The sequence below is a fragment of the Sorex fumeus genome, unplaced genomic scaffold (assembly GCF_029834395.1).
Source record: "Sorex fumeus unplaced genomic scaffold, SorFum_2.1 ptg000030l, whole genome shotgun sequence".
Lineage (NCBI taxonomy): Eukaryota > Metazoa > Chordata > Mammalia > Eulipotyphla > Soricidae > Sorex > Sorex fumeus.
In genome coordinates, this window is record NW_026606087.1 from 27,777,704 (window position 1) to 27,804,245 (window position 26,542).

At 41.5% G+C, this 26,542-nt stretch overlaps 1 protein-coding gene across 22 annotated transcripts in view; it reads right to left on the reverse strand.

Annotated features, from left to right (window-relative positions):
• The window catches only part of DLG2 (discs large MAGUK scaffold protein 2), a 1,600,462-nt gene that overhangs the window by 389,352 nt on the left and 1,184,568 nt on the right, over positions 1-26,542 (reverse strand). For all 22 annotated transcript variants that reach the window (XM_056115953.1, XM_056115951.1, XM_056115947.1 and 19 more), the window contains one exon: positions 24,527-24,683. In XM_056115953.1, coding sequence (XP_055971928.1) covers positions 24,527-24,683 — 157 coding nt within the window. The remainder of the gene's footprint in view (positions 1-24,526; positions 24,684-26,542) is intronic.

Below are 26,542 nucleotides of genomic sequence, written 5' to 3' on the forward strand. Positions count from 1 at the left end.
TCTCAGTGCTGACCCTAACTCTTTACTCAGGAAAAATTCATGTGTGTGTGTGTGTGTGTGTGTGTGTGTGTGTGTGTATTTAAAATTTATTCCTTGATCACATTTATAAGATATATTCATATTTGTACCATCTTTAATAGCAGTTATCAGTGTCATATAGCTTTTTAAAAAAATTTTATTGATCACTGTGAGATAGTTACAAGCTTTCATGTTTGGGTTACAATCACACAATGATCAAACACCCATCCCTCCACCAGTGCACATTCCCCAACACCAATATCCCTGGTAAACCCCATCTTTCCCACCCTCCCTCTGCCTCCATGGCAGACATGATTCCCCATAATCTCTCTCTACTTTTGGACATTATGGTTTGCAATATGGACCCTGAGAGGTTATCATGTTTTGTCCCTTATCTACTTTCTGCACCCATCTCCCATCCCGACCGATTCCTCCAGCCATCTTTTTCTTAGTGATCCCTTCTCTATTCCAGCTGCCTTCTCCCCTTTGCTCATGAGGCAGGCTTCCAGCTATGGAGCAATCTATCTGTCCCGTGTGTCTACTAACCTTAGGTGTCAGCCTCATGTTATGTTGCTTTATATACCACAAATGAGTGCAGTTACTCAGGAAAAACTCTTGTCAGTGCTCAGCGGGACATATGGAGTGCTGGGGATAGATCTTGGGCTGGCTGGGTCAGGAGAATATAAGGTAATTGTCTTACCTGATCCATTATTTTGTCTGTGCCTTTGGAGTAATTTTTTAAATACTCAGTGATTTTTAAAAAAACCCAGCTTCATATTTTCAACTGTCTACTGCATGAGCTCTACCTTCATACCTGATAAGGCCTTTTCTACTCAGACAACCTCAGTTCTGTTGTACCAATCAGAGCTATGGTTTCTTAATGGTTTGTCTGTTTCCTTGCTTCATTTAAAAAATATTCCATATATGAGTGAGATCACCTGATATTTGTCTGGTAACCACTTTGTGGAAGATTCCCCATAGTTCAAGATGCAGATCAGCTCCTGTATCTGATTTTAGATAACTGACAGGGATAACAATGATGTTAACCCACTCCACACAGAAACACAAATCTCCATGCTCTCCTAAAGATCCACTCATAGCGTCTATGGGTACATAATGAGACTTTTCCGAAGCAAAAAACAGAAATAGGGAGAGTCTAGACTATAGTCATTTCCATGGCAGTATTTTTTTAAAATAATATATGTAATTTCTAAGAAAATTTATGTAAGTTATCCATGGGATTGGAAAGTAACAATCACTTTAAAGATGAAACTGTACCAGTAATTTAAAGATGACTGCATTTTGCTTGACTAAATTAAGGCATGTTTGTCCTTCTTCCTGACTTGCACCTGCTGTGATAATCACCAAGCTGGAGTTCACAGTGACAAGACTTTTTTTCTGGAAACAACATTTGGGATTTTTATGAAAGGATTGCCATATTTAAGTTGTATTGTGTTGATCTTCAGTTTGCCTTCACCAATATTCAAACAACCTAATGAAACCACTAATCTCATCACTCAAGCAACCATATTCATCACTCAAACAATCTAATGAAACCATGAGGCATGTTATGCTAACCAACCAGTTTCTTTATTTTCTTGTGTGGATGTGTCCTCCCAAGCAATGCTCAGGGAGTCTGGAGCCACTTTTGGTGATACTCAGCTTAGGCTCTGTGACCCGAGAAAACCAGGGCCACCTTTGCAGTACTTGAGGTCTGTAGAGCTATACCCAGTCATAGTATGTAGACCAAAGATGGTGGGAATCAAACGTAGGTTGTATGTCCTCATCTCTGTACAATTATTTCCCCAAGTCCACAATCCATTCTCTATAAGAGAGATTTTATTGTGATCATTAACCTTCTCAGAAGTGAAATTCACCATGAGTTTGTGCTTGATGGTCACAATCTTGCAGATACGGAAAGGGTGGTGTGGAGGTGGGATACAGAACCAGCCACACTGGGGACAAATGCCTGCTACCTTCAGGAGACAGGGATATATTTCTGGCAAATAAAACCAAGTTTTCCCAGAACCAAGTCTCACACTTTTCTGAAGGCTACACACAGTCAAGCTCATGGAAATTCATTCAAGGTGAAGAGAGGAGGAGAGAGGGAAAACTCAGGTCAGCTGGTCATGATATATAGTCATGTCTAGCTTGTGCAGATCTCACCCTGTACTCCAGAAAAGACTTACGCAGTCTCCCCAGATAGAGGCAGCCAAAGGACATCTTTGCTGGTAAATAAACTTTGATTTATAAGTCATCAAAGAGACTTACAAACAAGCATTGGCTTTCACATTTGAAATGTACAATAGGTCAATACAGTGCTTCAACACGTCTGCTTTTCTAGTTTTAGTCTTCTACACTAGGCTACTCTTTCTGACTACAGACTAACATGCTTTGAGTCCCATTATAACTGACTCCATTTCCCTTAAGCTCACCCTTTTTCGATATCTCAACTTACCTTTCTCCCTCAGACACACCATTATACTAAATCTGGCCTGTATCTTCTGGACTCCTCTACAAAAATGCAGTTACAAGAATGGAGCCCACTAACCTAGAAAAATGATCACTGTATAGGCCAGAAGTATGTCTCTTTTCTCGGCATCAACAAGACATTTCAGTAAATAGGTTCTAGGTTGATATTTTGGTAATATAAAATAGATACCTTGTGGTGACCTAAAAATCTCAAGATTTTCTAAAGAGCTTCTGACATTGTCATTATTCTAAACTAGTGCAATAATTTGGGGATACTTTATTTTGCAGACTGTCTGCTTTAGCAAAAAGTTTTGTATGTCTGGTAAATGTATGCAGTCAGTAAGTATTTGAAAGTACTTATTGTGGCTCTAGTGTGTTTTCTTATTGCTACTTACTAACTTGATACCTCTCTACCTCATGGTTCATTTTTTTCAAATGAAAAGAGAAAATAATATATTACCCGTTGGTATTGTGGGAGGATCAAATGAGATAATGCACAAAATGTAAGGAAGTGTCATTACAGATAATGTAGGTTTTAATATCATAGCAGAAGGTAATTATAACTGGTAAACACATAATGACAGAAACTACAACCTACGGGTCCTATAACTATCCCCAGTGTAAGATAAGAAATCCAAAACCGCATGGCGGCAATAGCGGCCGTGTGACATCATTTAATTCTTAAACCCAGCTGTAGAAAGCAAATCATTTCACAACGCTTTTTCGGCATGTCTGATTGGGAGGGGGGGGTCGTAAACTCTAAATAATAATGGTGCATCTTTTATCGAAACAATGAATCTAGTCAAAGTAGATAGAGTGTTAACTAGAACTCACCTGCCTCACAGGAATTGGGAGGGGTGGGAGGTGGGGTTCTATTGGGGTTCGTGGTTAAAAATAAGTATTGTTAAAGGGAAATGTGTTTGATATTTACATGACTGAGACCTAAACCTGAAAGCTCTGTAACTTTTCCCACAGTGATTCAATAAATAAATAAATTATTTTAAAAAAAAAGTTAAACAGAAGGAAACCGTTGAAATCTTTTCCCCTTCAAAAATGTTCAAAGTTTGCTTTTATTGACCTCTAGTGGTTGACATGTAGCACTGTAGCAATGTCTTCCAGTTGTTCATTGATTTGCTCTAGCCAGCACCAGTACTGTCTCCATTGTGAGACTTGTTGCTACTGTTTTTGGCATATTGAATATGTCACGGGTAGCTTGCCAGGATTTTCTGTGCTGGCTGAATACTCTCGGTAGCTTGCTGGGCTCTCCAAGAGGGGTGGAGGAATTGAACCAAGGTCGGCCGCGGGCAAGGCAAATGCCTTACCTGCTATGATAGAAGACATATATAAAATGATGTAAAAATTTATATATATATATATGTGTATATATATATATTTGCTAAGATAGGTGCAGTCATATACATGTAATGTTAAATCACACATGTTGTTTTTGATTGAGGCTACTTAAAGATTCAACCTACAGCTACAGTCCCCAACATTGTGCCCTGTACAACAGGGATGTTGCAGTATTGGCGATACACTATTTTACTAGTTCTCATTTGATACTAATGACTTAAAATACTAATGACACTACCTCCACTACCCAGCTGCTGCCACACTCCAGTACGCTTTCCGCACTCCAGGACGTGCGGCCGTGCGACACATCATAAGACACTAAATACCCATCTTCCGGAATAGTCGTACCATATTTGATAAGGTTCAAATATGGTAACACCTACAAGGGTGATTAGAGGTCGCCCCAAAAGCCTCTATCCCTCTCGGAAAGAATGGCAAGCTACTGAGAGAATTCCGCCCGCACGGAAGAGCCTGGCAAGCTATCTGTTGTGTATTCCATATGCCAAAACCAGTAACTACAACTGGTCTCATTCACCTGACCCTGAAGGCTTCACCAACATGGCAACACTGAGAAGGATGAGAAAGGAGAGGCCGACAAAATCTCAAGGCCGAACTAGGCTGCCACTACGAAGGAAGACAAAAATGATCATCTGTACTTTCAATGCACGTACGCTAGCATCAGATACATCCATCGAGGACCTGATGGTACAAGCGCGAATGATCAAGTACGACATCATTGGTCTGACCGAGACAAGAAGGCACGAATCTCACCATGCTGTTTTCGACACTGGAGAAGAATTGTTCCTCGGAACATGCGATAAAAGAGGTGTCGGAGGCGTCGGTGTCCTTGTCAACACAAACTTGGCCAAGAGCATTGATTCATTCGAATGCCTAACAACCCAAATCGGACGTTTACATCCGAATAGATGTGGCTCACTGCCTGCAGTTTCTATCTTCGTTGTCTACGCACCAACATCTCATTATGATGAAAGAGATATCGAGAAGTTCTACATGGAGCTAGAGAAGTTCTATAAAGAAGACCACACCTTCTACAAGATCATTGTGGGTGATTTTAATGCCAAGATAGGACCGAGAAGATCAGCTGAAGAACTTCACATCGGGACCCATGGCCTAGAATGGAACGAACAGGGTGACAGACTGTCTGAGTTCATCATGTCAACCAAGACCATCCATGGTAACTCACAGTTCCAGAAGGCAGAATCTAAACGTTGGACATGGGAGTCTCCCGGTGGACGATTCCACAACGAAATAGATCACAGCATATTCAATTGACAGTTTTGCCTGACCAATGTCGCTGTTGTCCCAAAATTTCGAACGGGATCGGACCACCGTCTACTTCGTGCAAAATTCTACTTCACAGAGCGGGGAGAAAGGGCTGCAAAGTTCAAAAAGAGAACTCTCAGAACGACCACCAACTGGGAACTCTTTGGCACTAATTGAGGCAACATGGGAAGATGCCATTGTTGACAACAATGACGAGGAATACGATCGACTGGTTCAGCACCTCCATGAATGTGCGAGGAACGCCAAGAGAGAAATAGACACAAAAAAACGCCTGTCTTCGAAAACTCTTGAGCTAATTCGCCAGCATGGTTTGGCGCATGCCTCAGGCAACTGCAAGCTAAGGTCCGAGCTCGCAAAGCAGTGCAGAGATGCGATCAAGGAAGACCACAAAGAGAGAAGAGCAGAAGTACTGGTAGATGCGGCAGAAGCTGGGAAAAGTATTCGTAATGCCCGCCTGTCCTTCGCCAACTACAAGACCAAGATGACTGCCCTCCGACGTCCTGATGGATCCATCACATCCTCCAGAACGGCAATGGAGAAGATTATCCACGACTTCTACTCAAATCTCTTCGATAGCCATGTCCACTTGCCGACATACCAAATTCCACAGGATGGATATGTCGTTCCCAACGTTCTCCCTTCCGAAATCCGACACGCCATTTCGTCGGTAAAGAAACAAACAGCACCCGGCCCAGACAAGGTCAGACCTGAACACCTGAAGAACCTGCCATGAGTACTCAGAAATAAACTGGCTTGGCTCTTCAATTGCTACCTGTCTGAATGCAAGGTTCCGTCCCAATAGAAAACCAGCAGGACCGTACTACTCTTCAAGAAGGGAGACATCCATGACATTGGCAACTATCCCCCGATCTACCTATTGTCTGTCATCTACAAGTTGTTCACGCGAGTCATCCTGAATCAGATTGGCAGAACACTAGATGAAGGACAACCATGCGAGCAAGCCGGGTTCCGCAAAGGATTCAGCACCATCGACCATATCCACACAATAACCAAGCTCATTGAGTTTTCTTGGGAGTTCAAGATGCCGCTCTGTTTAACGTTCATTGATTTAAAGAAAGCCTTTGATTCTGTTTAGACGGAAGCGGTCATTGAAGCCCTAGCCAATCAGCTAATACATCAAGATCCTCCGTGAGCTGTATTGCGGATTCACTACCAGGATCTTACCATTCTACAAAGAAGTGATCGTTGATGTCAAGAGAGGGGTTTGGCAGGGTGATACCATTTCACCGACACTCTTCAGTGCCACCCTTGAGAACATCATGCGACGACTGGAATGGGAAGGAATGGGAGTGAAGATAGATGGTCGGCAACCACACCACCTCCGCTTTGCTGATGACATTGTTTTAATAACACCAAACATCAGCCAAGCGGCACAAATGCTGGCCGACTTTGACCGTGAGTGTGGAAAGGTAGGACTACAGCTGAATCTTACGAAGACAATGTTTATGAGAAACAGCCTCGTTTCTGACGCCCCATTCGCTCTCAACGGAACGACCATCTCCGAATGCAACAGCTATGTGTACCTAGGTCGAGAAGTCAACATGACAAATGACCTGACACCCGAGCTGCGCAGGAGGAAGAGAGCGGCTTGGAACGCCTTCAAGAACTTCGAAGAAATAGCTAAGAGGACGAAGAACCTCCGGCTCCGGGCACATCTCTTTGATTCCACTGTTCTTCCTGAATTAACATATGCCTCAGAGACCTGGGCCCTACGCAAACAGGATGAGAACGCTATTCGGGTCCCCCAAAGAGGAATTGAAAGAGCTATGCTTGGAATATCACGTTTCACTCAAATGAGAGAAAAAATCCGGAGTTCCGACATCCGTTGATGATCAAGAATCAGAGACGCTGTCTCATTTGCCAAGGTGTCAAAAATCAGATGGGCTGGTCACGTAATGAGATTTAAAGACGACCGCTGGACTAGAGCTGTTACTGACTGGATTCCACGGGATGTCAAAAGACCGCGTGGCCGCCCACCTACCAGATGGTCAGACTTCTTCGTTAAGATTATGAACGATCAGTTTGAGGCTCTTCATGTTCCCAGAGTGAACAGATGCCATTGAGCTACACTAGCACATGACAGGAACAAATGGAGACGTTACTGGTGCCCGCTCGAGCAAATCGACGACTAAGGGGAAGTTAAGTGATTAAGTGATATTACAAAGCAGTAGGGCATCTGCCTTGCACGCAGCCAACAGGGCCGACCTGAGTTCGATTCCTCTGCCCCTCTCGGAGAACCCGGCAAGCTACCGAGAGTATCTCGCCTGCATGGCCGAGCCTGGCAAGCTATCCATGATGTATTCGATATGCCAAACACAGTAACAACAAAGTCTCCAATGGAGACGTTACTGGGCCCGCTCAAGCAAATCGATGAACTATTCAAAAAACTTCATTTATGTCCTTATCACTGTAAGTTTTCTCAAAACTCATGTTCTTACAATCTGTGTTGGTGGATAAGTGATGAAAAAGGCACTCTCATAACATAACTCTCATAACACAATATGAGATTAACCCCCCAAAACAGTAGAGACAAGGGCCAGGACGATTGCCCTACAGTCGGAAGCCTGCTTTATGAAATGGGGGAGAAGGCAGCTGGGATGGAGAAGGCATCACTAAGTCAGTGGTGGTTGGAGGGATCACTTGGGATGGGAGATGTGTGCTGAAAGTAGATAAAGGACCAAACATGATGGCTTCTCTGTATTGCAGACCACAATACCCACAAGTGGAGAGAGAGTACGAGGGAAATTGTCTGCTATGGGGGGTGAGGGGAACTGGGGTCATTAGTTGTGGAAAATATACACTGGTGGAGGGATGGGTATTCGATCATTGTATCGAATTTGCCACATGCAAGGCAAACATGAAAGCTTTGTAACTTTAGCTCATGGTGATTCAATAAAATAAAAAAAAGAACAAGAAAGAAAAAAAAGAAAAAGTCACTCTCATCCACTGCTGGTAGGAATGTTGTCTGGTTGAATTCCTGTGGAAAACAGTATGGAGGTTCCTCAGTAAACTTAGAATCAAACTGCCAATTGACCCAGCAATCCCTCTTTTGGTTACATGCCACTAGGAATTAAAAATATTTGTTCAAAAGAACGTATGCACACCAGTATTCATTGTTGCACTTAGTATAATACCTAAGATATGAAATCAAGCTAGTTGTCCAAGGACAGATGAATGGACTCTGAAGATGTGATACATGTACACAATGGAATACTATGTGATCGTGCTGTGTATTTGCATGGATGAAATTATGCATTTGCAGCAACTGATTGGAACTGGAAGATAAAATGTTGAGTGAAGTAAACCAGAAGAAATACAAATACAGGATGGCCTCAGTTATCAACAGACAGTTGAATAAAAATATTTTACTGCCATCTTGTGGACTTTTAGAAAATAGTCCCATTTGCAATGAGCTATTTATATAATTTATATAAATATTTGAAGTACTAGGTTTATATAGACTGGAGTGACAGCACAGCGGGTAGGGAGTTTGCCTTGCATGCAGCCGACCTGGGTTCAATTCCTCCATCCTTCTCAGAGAGCCCGGCAAGCTACTGAGAGTTTCCTGCCCACACAGCAGAGCCTGGAAAGTTACCCGTGACATATTTGATACGCCAAAAACAGTAACAACAAGTCTTACAATGGAGACATTACTGGTGCTTGCCCGAGCAAATCGATGAACAACGGGAGGAGAGTGTTACAGTGCTACTAGGTTTATATGGAACAGCACATGATAAATAATTGGGAAATTTTATGTGAAAATAGCAATTAAATATCTAAGCTCCCATTTCACCATCAATTTGGGTACTATTTAAGTTTTTTTAACTTTGTTTCTTTGAAAAAAGTGGGCTAATAAGAATGGTGCCAAGTGAAGTTTGCTTTGAAAATCAAAATGAAACTTCTCTGTAATTGGAAAGTACTATTCAGAGACAATGGATTAATTATTTATTCATTCATTTGTTTCTATAACTTTATGTGTTGGTGGAAATGATTTAGTAAAATGAAAAATATTCCTATCAATTCATCTAAATTCATATATATTGAAAGTAAGTAGAAAATATACTCAATATAAAGGTTTCTGACTGTTATTATTTTCTCCTTTTCACAGATAAGGAAGTTTGAATTTTACAATACTTACTTCATCACTCTCACCAAGTTGGGGTAGTGTATTAGACATTAAAATGTAAGGCTTCCTTCTACTTCTTCATCATTCTACTTCTGCTACAATATGCTGCCTTACCAGTTTAGTCACCATCCAGCCCAGCAAATGACTCTCTACATCAGTAACTGCATGCCTAGTTCTTGCTTTGTTTATATTTAATTCGATTTCAGTAGTACATCTATAGCTTGCCACTTCCAAATCCTCCTTATCTGTTGTTTATACATCATGTAGGATGGCTCATAAAAGCATGTACAGACTTGGGGAGGGCGGATTCCTGCCGAAGAGAAAGAAACTCTGTACCCAAAGTAGTCCTTTTACCCGTCAACTCCAGAATTAAATCCTTTCAGAAAAATCAAGTGATCTAGTAAAAGTAAAAGTAAAGGCCCTCCCGTTGTTCATCAATTTGCTCGAGTGGGCCCAGTAACGTCTCCATTGGAGATTTTGTTGTTACTGTGTTTGGCATATCGAATACCTCATGGGGAGCTTGCCAGGCTCTGCCATGCGGGCGAGATACGCTCCGTAGCTTGCCGGGCTCTCCGAGAGGGGTGGAGGAATTGAACTCGGGTCGGCCATGTTGGTTGCATGCAAGGCAAATGCCCTACTGCTGTGCTATCGCTCCAGCCCTGTGTTCTGTGAGCTACTCTAGCAAGTTAACTAAAATCAAAGAGGCAACGTTTTCAATTTGTAATTGGTCAGAACATGGAATAATCTGGATCTGCCACTGGCATCTGAGATGGGTAAGGGCTAGGCAATTTATGGGACTGAGCTCTTAGTTTTTTTTTTTTTTTTTGGCGTATTGGGTCACAATCTGAGACACTCAGCCTGAGAGATTCACAGCCTGAGATACTCAGGTCTTACTCCTGACTCTGCACTCAGAAATGACTCCTGACAGTGCTCAGGGGACCATATGGGATGCCAAGGATCAAACCTGGGTCAGCCACATGCAAGGCAAAGACTGGACCCACTGTACTATCACTCCAGCCCATTGAGCTCTTAACTTTGAGATCTGTGTTATGGACAGTATTGACACAAAGTATGGGGCACCCAGCAGGTACTAGAGAGACGCTTGTTTTGTGGACACCTTCCTCTCCTCCCATACCCATTAAATGACCTGAACCTTTATTTCTTTTTGTTTGGAGTAGAGGTTACACCCAACAGTTCTCATGGATGACTCCTGACTCTAGGTTCAAGGAACACTTTTGGTGGGTTTGGGGGACCATAGGGGGTGCCAAGGACCTAACTGAGTTGGCCACATACAAGGCAATTTCTCGCTCAGGGTACTATTTCTCAAACTTTCCTGTTCACCCCATTTAAAATTTTCTGCTAGGTTTTGCTGCCTTTTAATTCCCTTTTGTGGTCTTAGAAGGTATCTAAATAAAGCATCCACTGTCTCACTAATTTGACCTTTCCATCAACCGACTTTTTTCTTTGGTTCCTCATCATTTCTCCATGGTATAGTTTTTCCCTGGTTTCTAGCATTATAGATGTACTCATCCATTTCACTTAGCTACCATGTCCTCATTCTACATTCTTCAAGCTGGAAGTCACACTATTACAGAGAAATGTTTCTGGGTCCCTGGGTAGGGCTGGTCCTAGTGGTTCCTGTATCGTAGCATCACTTAATCACTTATCACTTAACTTCCCATTAGTCGTCGATTTGCTCGAGCGGGCGCCAGTAACGTCTCCATTTGTCCCTGTCGCGTGCTAGTGTAGCCCAACGGCATCTGTTCGCTCTGGGAACATGAAGAGCCTCAAACCGATCGTTCATGATCTTGACGAAGAAGTCTGACCATCTGGTAGGTGGGCGGCCACGCGGTCTTTTGACATCCCGTGGAATCCAGTCGGTAACAGCTCTAGTCCAGCGGTCATCTTTAAATCTCATTACGTGACCAGCCCATCTGATTTTCGACACCTTGGCAAATGAGACAGCATCCCTGATGCTTGATCGTCGACGGATGTCGGAACTCCGGATTTTTTCTCTCATTTGAGTGAAACGTGATATTCCAAGCATAGCTCTTTCTATTCTTCTTTGGGAGACCCGAATAGCATTCTCATCTTGTTTGCGTAGGGCCCAGGTCTCTGAGCCATATGTTATTGCAGGAAGAACAGTGGAATCAAAGAGATGTGCCCGGAGCCGGAGGTTCTTCGTCCTCTTAGCTATTTCTTCGACGTTCTTGAAGGTGTTCCAAGCTGCTCTCTTCCTCCTGCGCAGCTCAGGTGCCAGGTCATTTGTCATGTTGACTTCTCGACCTAGGTACACATAGCTGTTGCATTCGGAGATGGTCGTTCCATTGAGAGCGAATGGGGCATCAGGAACGAAGCCGTTTCTCATAAATAATGTCTTCATAAGATTCAGCTGTAGTCCTACCTTTCCACACTCACGGTCAAAGTCGGCCAGCATTTGTGCCGCTTGGCTGATGTTTGGTGTTATTAAAACAATGTCATCAGCAAAGCGGAGGTGGTATAATTGCCGACCGTCTATCTTCACTCCCATTCCTTCCCATTCCAGTCGTCGCATAATGTTCTCAAGGGTGGCACTGAAGAGTTTCGGTGAAATGGTATCACCCTGCTGCACCCCTCTCCTGACATCAACGATCACTTCTTTGTAGAATGGTGAGATCCTGGTAGTGAATCCACAATACAGCTCACGGAGGATCCTGATGTATTGGACTTGAATGCCCTGATTGGCTAGGGCTTCAATGACCGCTTCCGTCTCAACAGAATCAAAGGCCTTCTTTAGATCAATGAACGTTAGACAGAGCGGCATCTTGAACTCCCGAGAAACCTCAATGAGCTTGGTTATCGTGTGGATATGGTCGATGGTGCTGAATCCTTTGCGGAACCCGGCTTGCTCTCATGGTTGTCCTTCATCTAGTGTTCTGCCAATCCTATTTAGGATGACTCGAGTGAACAACTTGTAGATGACAGACAATAGGCAGATCGGGCGATAGTTGCCAATGTCATGGATGTCTCCCTTCTTGAACAGTAGTACGGTGCTGCTGGTTTTCCATTGGGACGGAACCTTGCATTCAGACAGGTAGCGAGTGAAGAGCCGAGCCAGTGTATTGATGAGTACTGACGGCAGGTTCTTCAGGTGTTCAGGTCTGACCTTGTCTGCGCTGGGTGCTGTTTGTTTCTTTACCGACGAAATGTCGTGTGGGATTTCGGAGGGGAGAATGTTGGGAATGACATATCCATCCTGTGGAATTTGGTAAGTCGGCAAGTGGAAAACTCTTGAGCTAATTCGCCAGCGTGGTTTGGCGCATGCCTCAGGCAACCGCAAGCTAAGGTCCGAGCTCGCAAAGCAGTGCAGAGATGCGATCAAGAAAGACCTCAAAGAGAGAAGAGCAGAAGTGCTGGTAGATGCGGCAGAAGCTGGGAAAAGTATTCATAACGCCCCCTGTCCTTCGGCAACTACAAGACCAAGATGACTGCCCTCCGATGTCCTGATGGATCCATCACATCCTCCAGAATGGCAATGGAGAAGATTATCCATGACTTCTACTCAAATCTCTTCGATAGCCATGTATTGTAGCATACTCCATAGTAATAATTATGGTGCCTCATGTATTGTGTTCATCACTATGTATTTAATTTATGCTTCAGTGTCGTCCGTGATAAGAATATATTGGTTCTATATTTATCTTAATTTTCCTTTTACTTTACCCACACCCAGTCATGATCACGGATTACTTCCAATGGCTTGGTTCATGGGTTGTTCCTGGTGGTGTTGGGAGACCATATGTGCCTCACATATAAAATATGTGTACACACTTTTTAACTCCCTGACTGTCTACATATATTTTTCTCTATAATTTTCTAATATTTCTTATTTAACCATAGAATAGTAATAGTAAACTGGAGGCCATAATACCATTTACTTTTCCCTTGTTTCTCTTAAACACCAAAATGTGGTTTCACTTTAAAAGAATTATTTGCTTTCTAATTTGTTAGAAGGCATCTGTAGGTGTTTAGCAGAACTACAAAGACAGTCCACTGCAAAGTATGGTGGCTCATAAATCCCTTTGCCTGAGAAAAGCATTTGAAATTTCTTTTGGCCCCAAAGTGCTAGACACAGAAAGTCTTTATTAGAAATGAAGTCTTTCTGCCCCACAGACATGGGAATAGTTCATATTTTGCTCTTGCCTGGATCTCTTTGCCAACTTGCTTGAAAAAATAGTGTGAGAGAAGGCACCATCAGTTGTCTAAAGGTGAGCCCTGGTCCATGTCAATAGAAACTACTTCTTAGACATAATTTTTAAATTTGAAACTGTGGTTATGATTCTCAAGATCAATGATCAAAATAATTCTTTATAGAGTATCAGTAAATCAAACTCACTCATGGATATTGTCACTTAGCTGTTTGGCATCTAAATAATCTTTCATATTTGGGGGTAATGCAAAATTGGCAGAATAAGTGGATGAGGAATGCAATGGTTTAAAGGGTAGATGTGCAGACCACCACTGACCTCAAAGTATAGGGAGAAGAAGGAGAGAAATAAGAGTGGAGGAGGATAGGGAGAAGAGACAATGAGAAGCAAGAGGGGCAACGGTCAAGGGGATTCAGGTACATCGGTGGTGTTAAGGAATGATAGAGCTAAATATATGAACTACGGATTCAACAACACTGAAATCATGAGGCCCCAACTTTAACAACTGAACTTAAAACTTTACCTGTGAATGGGGCAGGCTGGGGGTGGGGGCAGGTATGGGAAAGAACCTGGAACACTAGTGGAAGGAAGTTGACGGATGCTGGTGGTGTGTTCAGTGCTGGAAGACTGCATGTCTAAAATTCAACTATGAGTAGCTTTGTAAATCATGGTGCTTTAATAAAAAGAAAATAATATAATAGTTATATAATGTGTTGAAGGGCAATGCACTATTAAAATATAATTTTTGTTCACAGAAGCCTGCCTCGTGAGCAAGGGGAGAAGGCAGCTGGAATAGAGAAAGGATCACTAAGAAAATGTTGGCTTGAGGAACCGGTTGGGATGGGAGATGTGTGCAGAAAGTAGATAAAGGACCAAACAGGATAACCTCTCAGTGTCTGTGCTGCAAATCATAATGCCCAAAAGTAGAGGGAGTGAGAGTATGGGGAATATTGTCTGCCATGGAGGCAGGGGGAGGGTGGGAAAGGGGGAGTTATATCAGGGATATTGGTGCACTGATGAAGGGACGGGTGTTTGATCATTGTGTGACTGTAACCCAAACATGAAAGCTTGTAACTATCTCACGGTGATTCAATAAAACTAAAACAAAAAATGTTCACAGAAACAAAGAGAAGCCTTAGGAAAGGAAAATATTCCTTTTTTCTATCCCTAAGCCCTTGGGAAAGTAACTCTCTGCTGAAGAGTTCTAACACTCATACGGAAGGCAAGTAACACACAGAGACAGGTTTTCTTCCCCACATAGTGCTTGCAGCAGTGTGGGTAGGCTGGATGAAGTTATCAGTTAAGACTCCATAATCAGCAACCTCCATTGACAGTCCTTAAGCAAAATTTTCTCCGACTTCTGAGTTTGGCTCCCTGGTCTTTCTGAACATGCAATAAACTCCTTGTAATTGCTCTAATATATTCTTCTTCTGGCTTAGTCACCCAGAGCTGACCTCTGTTTTCTGGAATCAAGAAATGTAACAGGTGAATTCACTGTTCACACTCACGTCTGGCACTTTTCCAGTTAAATTACCTTTACAGTGTGGAAGTTAGGTGTGATGGAAGGAAATCTATGCCTTCAGACCAACAGGCTCAAAGTTAGAAAATCACTGAATGGTTCTGCTTAGTCCTGTGTAAAATAGCAAAGGTAGCACTTTTCTATCTACGCTGAGGGATGCTTCGGTGTTCAGAAGAAATAATGAACGCCTTCAAGAACGTCGAAGAAATAGCTAAGAGGACGAAGAACCTCCGGCTCCGGGCACATCTCTTTGATTCCACTGTTCTTCCCGCATTAACATATGCCTCAGAGACCTGGGCCCTACTAAAACAGGATGAGAACGCTATTCAGGTCTTCCAAAGAAGAATTGAAAGAGCTATGCTTGGAATATCACGTTTCACTCAAATGAGAGAAAAAATCCGGAGTTCTGACATCCGTCAATGATCAAGAATCAGAGACGCTGTCTCATTTGCCAAGGTGTCGAAAATCAGATGGGCTGGTCACGTAATGAGATTTAAAGACGACTGCTGGACTAGAGCTGTTACCGACTGGATTCCACGGGATGTCAAAAGACCGCGTGGCCGCCCACCTACCAGATGGTCAGACTTCTTCGTGAAGATCATGAACGATCGGTTTGAGGCCCTTCATGTTCCCGGAGCGAACAGATGCCATTGGGCTACACTAGCACGCGGCAGGGACAAATGGAGACGTTACTGGCGCCCGCTTGAGCAAATCGACGACTAACGGGAAGTTAAGTGATTTAAGTGAATGTATGCTACAAAAGATCTTTCACTTGGCAAAGAAAATGCAAGTTCTGGGGTCATTATGGATTAGCTAGCAAAATAGGTTAGTCTCGTCTCAAAAGGTCAGTCTACTCTTCTCCTACCATTTGAAATCTTCTGCAACAGTTCCCTTTACTAAGAACCAATCCTTATAGATTATTTTAGTATTTTTTTCTTTTGGTTTTGGGTCACACCTAGGATTTCTCAGGGACTTACTTCTGACTCTGCCTTGAGGGATGACTCCTGGCGAGGCTCGGGGGACCCTATGGGGTGCCCAAGATCAAACTTGTTCTATTGCTTGCAAGGCATGTTCCCTACTCTCTGCAGTGTCTTTCAAGCCCCCTATTTTCACTGATCCTTCAGGACATTTTGGGTAGTAATTCAGATGAATGCAGCTGACAGAAATGCCATGACTCCCAGAGAAGTGCACGTCATTCCTTCAACATCCCTATCAACATTTACTCAGTAACTAGATTCGATGCAAGGGTTAAGGAGATAAAACAACAGAAACAAAGTATGCTTGTCTGCAAGAAGAGCTTCGGATGCTCTAGATGTGCCTTTGAATTACCCTCAAAATCAGAATTCTCTAATTTTATTGTTTATTTCGTATGGTGCCACATTTTTCTCCACGGTGACACATTTTTTTCTTCGTGTAAATTTCAGGTATTTTTGATCATAAATCTTTTGTCATGGACCATTTTCAAGATCTGGAGAAATACAGAACACATCTCTAGAATTAATATTTTGAGAAAAAATTGGAACTGGTATTATCAAAGTAAATTTCAGATTTTCAAGTGCTGCTTAAAACTAAATCTTTTTTTCTTTTTTTTTTTTTTTTTTTGTATTTAAGCCACACAGTACTAAGTGCTTACTCCTGGTTCTGCACTCAAGGGTACTCCTGGCAAGGACTGGAGAACGATATAAGGTGCCTGGTGTCCAATCTGGGTTAGCAGAATGCAAGACAAGTGCTCTTTCTACCCACTGTGCTATTGTTCTGATTCTTAAAGCTGAATCTTTTGAGTTGTTGCCCTGTGGGTTGTCTTGCAGGAGCTCCATTTCAAGTGCATTTCCCCAATGTCCTATTTTTTGCTGCATTTGTATAAGTTGCTAATGGCCAATAATGTGTTTTAATAGCACATTGAATAAGCAGAACTCAAGGAATGCAATTAGAAAACAGCAATTTTAATCTCTTTCCTATGCTGTAAGCTTGAATGTATTTACTTGACTTGTATCAAGCAGACAGACAATGTGCATGTCTCCTGGTGATATCTTAGCTATCGTGAGTTCTTTGGTCTTTAAGAAACCTGTGTTCCTTCAAAGTTTATTTGCAGAGGAAATCCAGTCCTTGCATGGGACTTCCATGGCAGTCTACAGTCATTATTTTTTTTTAAAAAAAAAGATCTTAAAAAATAAAAACCCTTGCTAAAGATTCAACAAAATTTGAAAACCTGGTAAGAACAAGCAGGGGGACAGGATAGGAAAATCATACAAAAGTCATATCTAGCCCTATTATTTTTTAAGCAAAAGATTCTCAAAGTTCTCTCCAGCAGATGCTGTTCCTTTGAGAAAAATTTGAAGATGGTCTGGAGATGGAGAGAAAAGGCACGGCTCATGGACGACAGAGACTAGAAGGTAGGAGGTATGCCAGTTATTCGGGAGGCCTCTGCAGGGACTCAAGCAAATGATTCAGTTTAATTTGGTGCCTTTTTTTTTTTACCTTCAGAGGTAGGAAAGCCGAAATTCTGGCATGATACAACAAAGAATCTAAGTTGTCATTTGAGATAATACTCTGAAAGTGCCTCAAGATACCGAGTGATATATTTAGTGCTTGAATGATCTAACAATAAGAATCTGGCAAATAAAGTTCTTGTAATGATAAGAATCTGGTAAATAAAGTTCTTGTCCTAAAGATGGAGATAACAAGGGAATCTGAAGCGTAATGAAACACTAGGTAAACTGTGACTCATCTTTATGCTTTTAAAACCCATAAAGTAATTTCAGTGGGAAAATTCAGTTTATGTTAGCTTACTGGTGGTGGCATTTAATGTCCGGTGACAGGCATCTTGCAACACAAGTAATTAAATACTTAAAGATGATCAAAGTAAACTTGGGAATTAGGGAAGTCATCCAAGTGATTCCTTTTAGATTTCAGAGGAAAGAGCAAACTGAATGAAGTTGGTGAAACAGGGATCTCTTGACAGTGGTACTGTGTATTCTAGCGCTCTGTTCCACATTTCATAGAAAAGCATTTAAATAAATGGTGAAAACAGCATTTCCATCTCCCCCTCTGAGGAAGAACGCCCGAGGAGGCAACCGCACTAGTTAATGTGACTGCATGCATGCCCCAGATGGCCCAATTATTAGATGACTTGCCCCAATAAAGACATAGAATACACAGAGAAAAGTAACTCACAATATATGTTGGCATGTTGCCTTAAGTGATTTCTTTGTCTTTTCCTGTTTTAACTACCACAGTCTATTTCTAGTGTGAAAGGCGAAAGGAAAACAATTTGCAAGGACTGCCGATTAAAAGGGCCCCGGAGCGATAGCACCGATTAAAAATCGCGGCAATGTGTTTAGACAGCGCATTAACACTAGATGGCGCCCGTAATCTTAAAACGCAGCCAACGGCTGCACCTTCATCCCTGAATCCAACTTCACACTCATACGCTGGATTTGTAGAACAAGAGTCAATTACGGGACCTATGAAGATAGCTCATAAAGTGGTTGGGGATGTAGTTCAGAGATAGGGCATATACCTCGCACAAGTGTGGCTCTGGGTTTAGTTCTAGGCACTAAAATAAAATCTAATCAAACATTCCCCACTGCTGGCGTCTCCCGGTGCTCTTTGTGTCACCTTTAGAAACGTGTATGTTTAGGAAAAGCCACTTACTTTAGCTCCCTCTCAGGAGAGCACCAATTCCCCTGGGTGAGCGGATGGTTTTGGAAAATTTTTAGTGAAGAAACCTGATACCAGATAACTCTTTACTCTCAGCAGGAACAAGGACAAGCCCAGTACAATTCCACTATAAACACAGTGCAGTCCCACTACAAGCCCAGTACAATCCCACCACAAGCCCAGTACAACCCCACTATAATCCCAGGACTATAATCTTGCTGTCCTTCGGTCCTGAGAAGTGTGTTTTGTGAAATACTCAATCCTGTCCCAGAGAAGGTGGTTCATACTAATACAAAGAGAATTTCCTTAGACAGGATTATAGGATAATTTGTAAACAATATTAGAAACACCTCCCTCGATGGTTCACCACCATATTGGGGCAAGGCGGTGGCAATGGTACCAACCGGTGAAGAGCTAACCAACAGGCCACCTGCACGGCAGAGCCTGGCAAGCTAACCATGGCATATTCAATCTACCAAAAACAGCAACAAAAATAAGCCTCATTCTTCTGACCCTGGAAGAGCCTCCAATACAGCAGTGTTGAAAGGGACGACAAGGAGAGGCTGCTAAAATTGCAGGGCTGAACTAGGTTGCCCAAACAAAGGACTAAAATGACTCTCCGTCCTTTGAAGGCACATACACTGGCATCGGAAGCATCCATTGAGGACCTGATGATGCAAGTTCAGAAGATCAAGTACAGCGTCAATGGATTGACCGAGATGAAAAGGGGTCAATTGCATCCCGCCATTTTTGACACTGGAGAACTGTTTCTCAGAACATGGGACAGTAGAGGTGTCAGTGGTGTCGGTGTCTTCATCAACAAGAACTTGGCCATGAACATTGATTAGTTTGAATGCCTAACAACCCAAATCGGATGCTTACATTTGAATAGATGTAGTTCATTGCCGGAAGTTTCTATCTTCGTCACCTACGCACCAACATCCAACTACGACGAAGAAGAAATTGAGAAATTCTACATGGAGCTAGAGAAGTTCTATAAAGAAGACCACACCTTCTACAAGGTGATTTTAATGCCAAGATAGAACTGAGAAAGTCTCTCGAAGAACTCCACATCAGGACCCAAGACCTAGAATGGAAGGAACAGGGTGAGAGACTGTCTGACTTTATCATGTTGACCAAGACCATCCATGGTAACTTGCAGTTTCAGAAGGCTGAATCTAAACATTAGATATGGGAGTTTCTCGGTGGACAGTTCCATAACAAAATTGGCCACATCATATTCAATCGACAGTTTTGCCTAACCAATGTTGCTGTTGTCCCAAAATTCCAAATGGGATCAGACCACTGTCTCCTTCATGTGAAATTCTATTTCAAAGAATGGGGAGAAAGGGCTGCAAAGTTTAAAAAGAGAATCCCCAGAATGACCACCAACTGGGAGCTCTTTGGCACTACTGCAGCAATATGGGAAGATGCCCTCATTGACAACATCGTTGAGAGATATGATCTCAGTGATTGTGCAAGGAACACCGAAAAAGGGAAAGCCACAAAAAGATGCCTGTCTTCAAAAACTCTCAAGCTCATTCGCCAACATGGTTTGGCGTGAGCCTCAGGCAATCACAACAAGCTAATGTCCAAGCTCGTAAAGTGGTGCAGAGAAGAGATAAAGGAAGACCTCAAAGAGAAAAGAGCAGCAGTGTTGGCCAATGTGGCAGAAGCCAGGAAAAGTATTCGCAATGTCCGCCTGTCCATTGCCAAATATAAGACCAAAGTGGCTGCCCTCCAACGTCCTGATGGATCTATCATCATCCAGAAGGGCAATGGAAAAGGTTATCCAGTACTTCTACTCGAATCTCTTTGATAGTCACATCCACCTGACTATCGTGGATATATGTGGACACCAAATTCCGCAGGATGGATTTGTCATTCCCAACATTCTCCCTTCCGAAATCCAACACAGCATTTCATCAGTAAAGAAGGGTACGCAGCCGGTTCAGACAAGGTTAGACCTAAACACCTGAAGAGCCTGCTGCTAGTACTCATCGATACCATGGTTGGCTCTTTACATGCTACCTGTCTGAATGCAAGGTTCCGTACCAGTGGAAAACCAGCAGGGCCATTCTGTTGTACAAGAAGGGAGACATCCATGATATTGGCAACTATCCCTCAATCTGCCTGTTGTCCATTGTCTACAAGTTATTCACTTGAGTCATCCTGATTAGGATCGGCAGAACACTAGATGAAGGACAGCCATGCAAACAAGCTGGGTTGTGAAAAGGATTCAGCATGATTGACCATATCCATACGGTGACCAAGCTCATTGAGGTTTTGCAAGAGATCAAGATGCTGCTCTGTCTAATGTTCATCAATTTAAAGAAGGCCTTTGATTCTGTTGAGACTGGAGTGGTCATCGAAGCCTTAGCCAAACAGGGCATTCAAACTCAGTACATCAGCATCCTCTGGGAGCTGTATTATGGATTCACCACCAGGATCTTATCATTCTACAAGGAAGCGATCATCTATGTAAAGAGAGGGGTTCACCAGGAAGATACCATTTCACCAAAACTCTTCAGTGCCACCCTCCAGAATGTCATGGGACAACTGGAATGGGAAGGAATGGGAGTGAAGATAGACAGTCAGAAACTACACCACCTTTGCTTCGCAGATAACATCATTCTCATAACAGCAAACATTAGCCAAGCAGCACAAATGCTGGTCAACTTCGACTGTGAGTGTGGAAAGGTCTGACTGCAGCTGAATCTCACCAAAACAACAGTTCATGAGAAATGAACTAGTCCCTGACCTTCCATTCACTCTCAAGGGAATGAACATCTCCAAATGCAGCAGTTAGGTGTACCTAGGTCAAGAACTCAATGTGATGAACGACCTGGCACCTGAGCTGCATAGAAGGAAGAGAGTGACGTGGAATGTTCTCAAGAGCGTCGAAGAAGTTGTTAAGAGGACAAAGGAGCTCCAGCTCTGGGAACATCTTTTCAACTCCACTGTTCTTCTTGCATTAAAATATGCCTTGGAGACCTGGGCCCTACGAAAGCAGGATAAGGATGCAATTTGGGATTCTCAAAGAGGAATCTAAAGAGCTATGCTTGAATTATCATGTTTCACCCAAGTGAGAGAAGGAATCCAGAGTTCCGACCTCTGTAGATGATTGAGAATCAGGGACACTGTCTTGTTTGCCAAGGTTCAAAAATCAGATGGGTTTGGACACTTAAGGCAATTCAGAGAAGAGTGCTAAACTAGAGCTTTTACTGACTGGATTCCATGGGATGTCAAAAGAGTGCCTCGCCACCCACCTATGAGATGGTCAGACTTCGTTGTCAAGACCCTGAATGAACGGTTTGAAGCTCTTCGTGTTCCTGGAGCGAGCAGATGCCATTGGGCTACACTAGCTTGAGACAGGGATGAATGGAAACATTACTGGTGCCCTCTGGAGCAGATAGATGATCAACAGGATGACAAGTGATACAAGTGATTAGAAACATACTGAAGTCAGAATCATTAGTAATAAAAGGAGCATTGATTATTTACAGTGCAATAAGTATTTGAGTCATGAGATTATTGCTTATCACTGTTCTCTCCCATTCATAGACTTTAAAACAGTGTAACAGGTCAATATATTGAACAGAATTTGAGCTGAATGCCATCTCTGTATCAGTCTCTTCATTCTTAAGGCATCTAAATATACTGAAATATACTGACCTTTTGCTTGCTTCTCTGCCATCCCAGGTGGGTTCCTCCCTGTGGGTGAATCCCAGCACATCTGGTCTGGCCCTGCCTCATATTAAGGTTGATATAAAAGCTCCTGCCTTTCCTTCTGCTTGCTGCTCCCCCAGACCAAGCTAGGCTTGCCTCTGACTTGGCATCATTGGGCCTATTCCAGAACAGGAGGCAGAGCCCCTAATCCTCTCTACTGGATGGGTCCCAGCAGGAGTTGTATGTAATCACTGACAGTGTTTGGAAGAGAGACTTGCAAGGAGAAAAAAGTGCCATTAATTTTGAATTAGGAGAGTTACAAATTATTTAGTCCTTCAAACTTCAATTTTTCTGCTGTGAAAATAGAGTAAGAAAAACTTCTCTTGAGAATTTCTCTGATGGCCCCAGAAATCATGTGTGTGTCTTTGAGAAAGTACTTTGACCATGCAGTTCTGACTGCAATGTAATGACAGATTGTTAACCACTATTGAATTTGAGCCAATATACCAGGAGCAAGTGACATTTTAAGCATTGCTAAATTTATTTGACACCTTTTCACTTGAGTAAACATATTTTGAGAGACTGTTATGTCCAGGCTCTATGCTAAATAGTGAGAATACAAAAATCATGAAGAGAATTTGCTTTCTGTGATTCTTTGCTATTTAGAAGACAGATATAAACATAAATGGAGACAATAAGTTAAAAACTTCCAATAATAATTTATATGCCATTTAAGTATAGCAAAACTAGGTAGAAGGGAGGAATAGTTAAAGTAATTAGCTTCACCTCTTGGATTGTAGAACAAAGTTCTGAAAGGAAATTATACTTATTTATCTCACACCTAATGCTTCTGACATTAAGTGATAATTGAACAGAAACTTACGTGTGAGGAGATAGAGTCAGGTGTCAGGTAGGCCATTTTACTTAGGTCAATCATATATGTCATATAATTCAATCATGTGTGTCATTTTATATTTTAGAATGATGAATAACAAATATAAGGTCACTTGGAAAAATTTTAGCTATAAATCATATGCATAAAATAAAGACAAACTTCTCTAACTATGCAATGATAAAACAGCCTATGCTTTATTGAGTAATGAACCATAACTTCAGTCATTAGAACTGGGCTTCTTATGTTCATTTTCAACTATCGCTTGCTTAATTACAAAAATTTCAGTACTCAATATTCTCTCTTTCTCTTTTCTTTTCCTTCTTTTCTTTCCTGTTTTTTTCTTTTTTTTGGCTTTTTGGATCATACCAGCAATGATCAGGGGTTACTCCTGGCAGTGCTCAGTAGAACAGATGGGACATTGGAAATTGAACCTGGATTGGCCAAGTGCAGAACAAACATTCTACTCACTGTACTATAACTCTAGCCCCAGTATTGAATATTCCCAATGACTTTAACAGCCCAACATAGACTTTATACCATTGTAGTTTAATATTGTGGAAAGAAACAATTATTACTATTAGAAAAATAAATAAATTGGGGAAAATAGTAGAATTAGAAGGAAAATAAGAAGGGGCAAAAGAAAGGATACTGGAAAGAAAGAGAGTAAATCTTATGGGCAGTAAAAAGTAATATTTATATCCCAGCTCTGAATCTTCCTAGTTAGGTAAATTTTGATAAGTTATTCTGAACAGTACCCAATGAACATGTGGCATTGCTTTTCAGGGTGACTGTGAGAATTTAAAATTTATTTTATATTATTCTTGGAAAAATAAAGTACTTAAGATTTTTCAGGTGAGTGGTGCTGTGGTTACTTACCACTTATCAATATCACCAAACTGTGTTTAGCATCCTTTTTTTGGTATAGATTCAGATGATTCTATGTATCACACCTTATAAAGATGCTGTTTTTGGAATATAGCAATAGATTTGAAAAAATAATAACATTAAAATAAATAATGTACCTTAAAATGTCACAATTGTCAATGCTCTATTAAATGCAAGTAGGTCTAAGAAAACCAAAATGCAAGCTCTAGCTAACACTATTGCCTGTAATTGAGGGAAGAAAGTACCAGCTGTCAAATATTTGAACTCCATTTACACTGTAGTGCACACCTAAATCCATAATGTTTTTATCCATAGTTCCCCTGTAATTAAGGTACATTTTCAGTCATAATTGAAAGTGACTTATTTTCAAATAATGCCAGACGTGGAGAAAATAAAGATTAAAGAGAAACACTCACAGAAAGAATCTGATCTCCTCTCTGAAGCTCCCCACTCAGATCTGCTGGTCCACCTGCCAGAATGAATGATACGAAAATGCCTTCTCCATCTTCCCCTCCCACGATGTTGAAGCCTAGGCCAGTGGAGCCTTTATGCAGGACCACCTTGCGTGGCTCTCTGTAGAAGCAAGTAGAGAAGACAGTTTACCAGGTGTTTCAAAGACTGAAATTGTATTTATATTCATGGAGAAAAGATACACGCAACTCATCCCCCATAAAAATGGCATCCCAAAGTAAGAAACATTTACACATCAAGACAATTATCTCAGAATAGACTTCAGAATTCCACACTGCAACAATTGTCAGTTACTATGCAAATTTCTTCTTTAATTTGAAGACTTTTCTTAAACTTTTATTACATCTACTTCTCCTTAAAACTATCTGTCCTTATATAAAATTGGATGGTATCTATCATCCTGAGTGAAGTCCATCAGAAGGAGAGGATGAGATACAGAATGATCTCTTTTGCATGTGGGATACAGAGCTATGTACATAGTAAGGGAGCACATAATAGCCAATCGTGATGGAATTGGAGAAAGTTATTCCATAGAACTAAGTTTACAGGGGTGGGGGAAGAAGAGGGATAGATAGGAGAGACCTGTGGGACACTGGTGGAGGGAAGCAGACACTTTGGTCATGGGTGTGGTGTTGGAATAATGTGAGCATGAAACAAACACGAATAGTTTTGTAAATTACAGTGGCTTGATAAAATATGGTATGTGGTAAAAATTCTGTTTCTGCCCTTTCAACTAAAATATAATTGACATACAGTATCATAGTAGTATCAAGAAATGCAATGTATTCTCAAGTCATGTAATGTTTCTATATTTTATATACTGTTAAATGATAAAAATATGTCTGGTCAATATTTATGCATACATAATAATACATATTTGTCAATAGATGAAAACTTTTCTGGGCAATGTTGGGAATCAGACTCAGAGCATCACACACACAAGGCAGGTTTTCTACCCCGAACCACATTCAAAATGCTTTATGAGAATTTTTAAGATCTATTGTCCTAGCAAATTCCAAATCTACAACACCATGATTATTATCTGTAGTTAACATGATGATATTATATCTCAGTAATCAATTATTTTATAGCTGGAAGTTTATATTTTTTAAATTACATCCACCCATTTCATTCTCTCATCATATGTTCTTATATTGAAAACCAAACTAGTACTTAGTAAAATAGACAAAAGCAAAAAGAGATATAGAATCTGGCAGATAAACAACTATGTTAAGTAGGTCAGATCATGAAAGATATTGTATGCTAGATTCAGGGTTGTGGTTTGTTTAATAACTTTTACTATGTAGCCAGTGGGGACTCAATAGATATCAATTTTGAGGTAGAAAGCATATTTATATCATTTAAAGAAGGTTAATAAATGATCACCCAGAGGAATGCTGAAGAAGGAAGTGCAGGTATCATGGGTTGTAAGAAAAAAAGCAAGGATGCTGACCAAATTATTCAGGTTTTAAGGAAGTGACAACATAAATGGGTGACAAGAAAGGGGCAATAGGAAAGGAAATATTTGGATGACACGGCTCTTCTGAGAGACACACAGGTACTGCTGTATATGGAGAGGAAAAACATCGGAATCACCGACAAAAAGAGGAACGTGGGATCCAGGTTCAGAATGTTGTATATGATTTTGACAAGCTGCGTTCCAGGGACTAGGGGCGCATCCACATGAAGAATGAAAGCAATTGGAGATTAATGATAGAAATTTGGGTCCGTAGGAAATGGTGGAAATGAATGTTTGGAAGTCACTAGCAAAACTATGAAAGATTAAGTACTGAACCATACATTTATTGTATGTGTGAAGAAGTCAGGAAAGTATCGGAGATGTTACTAAGCATCTTGTTCAATTTTCTCTATCAGTGTTTTTAAAACTGCATTCTGCAAGCCTAGATCTGACCAAGGTGATACAACTTTAAGGGCCCCTCTCAAGTATCTCAGTTCTCATC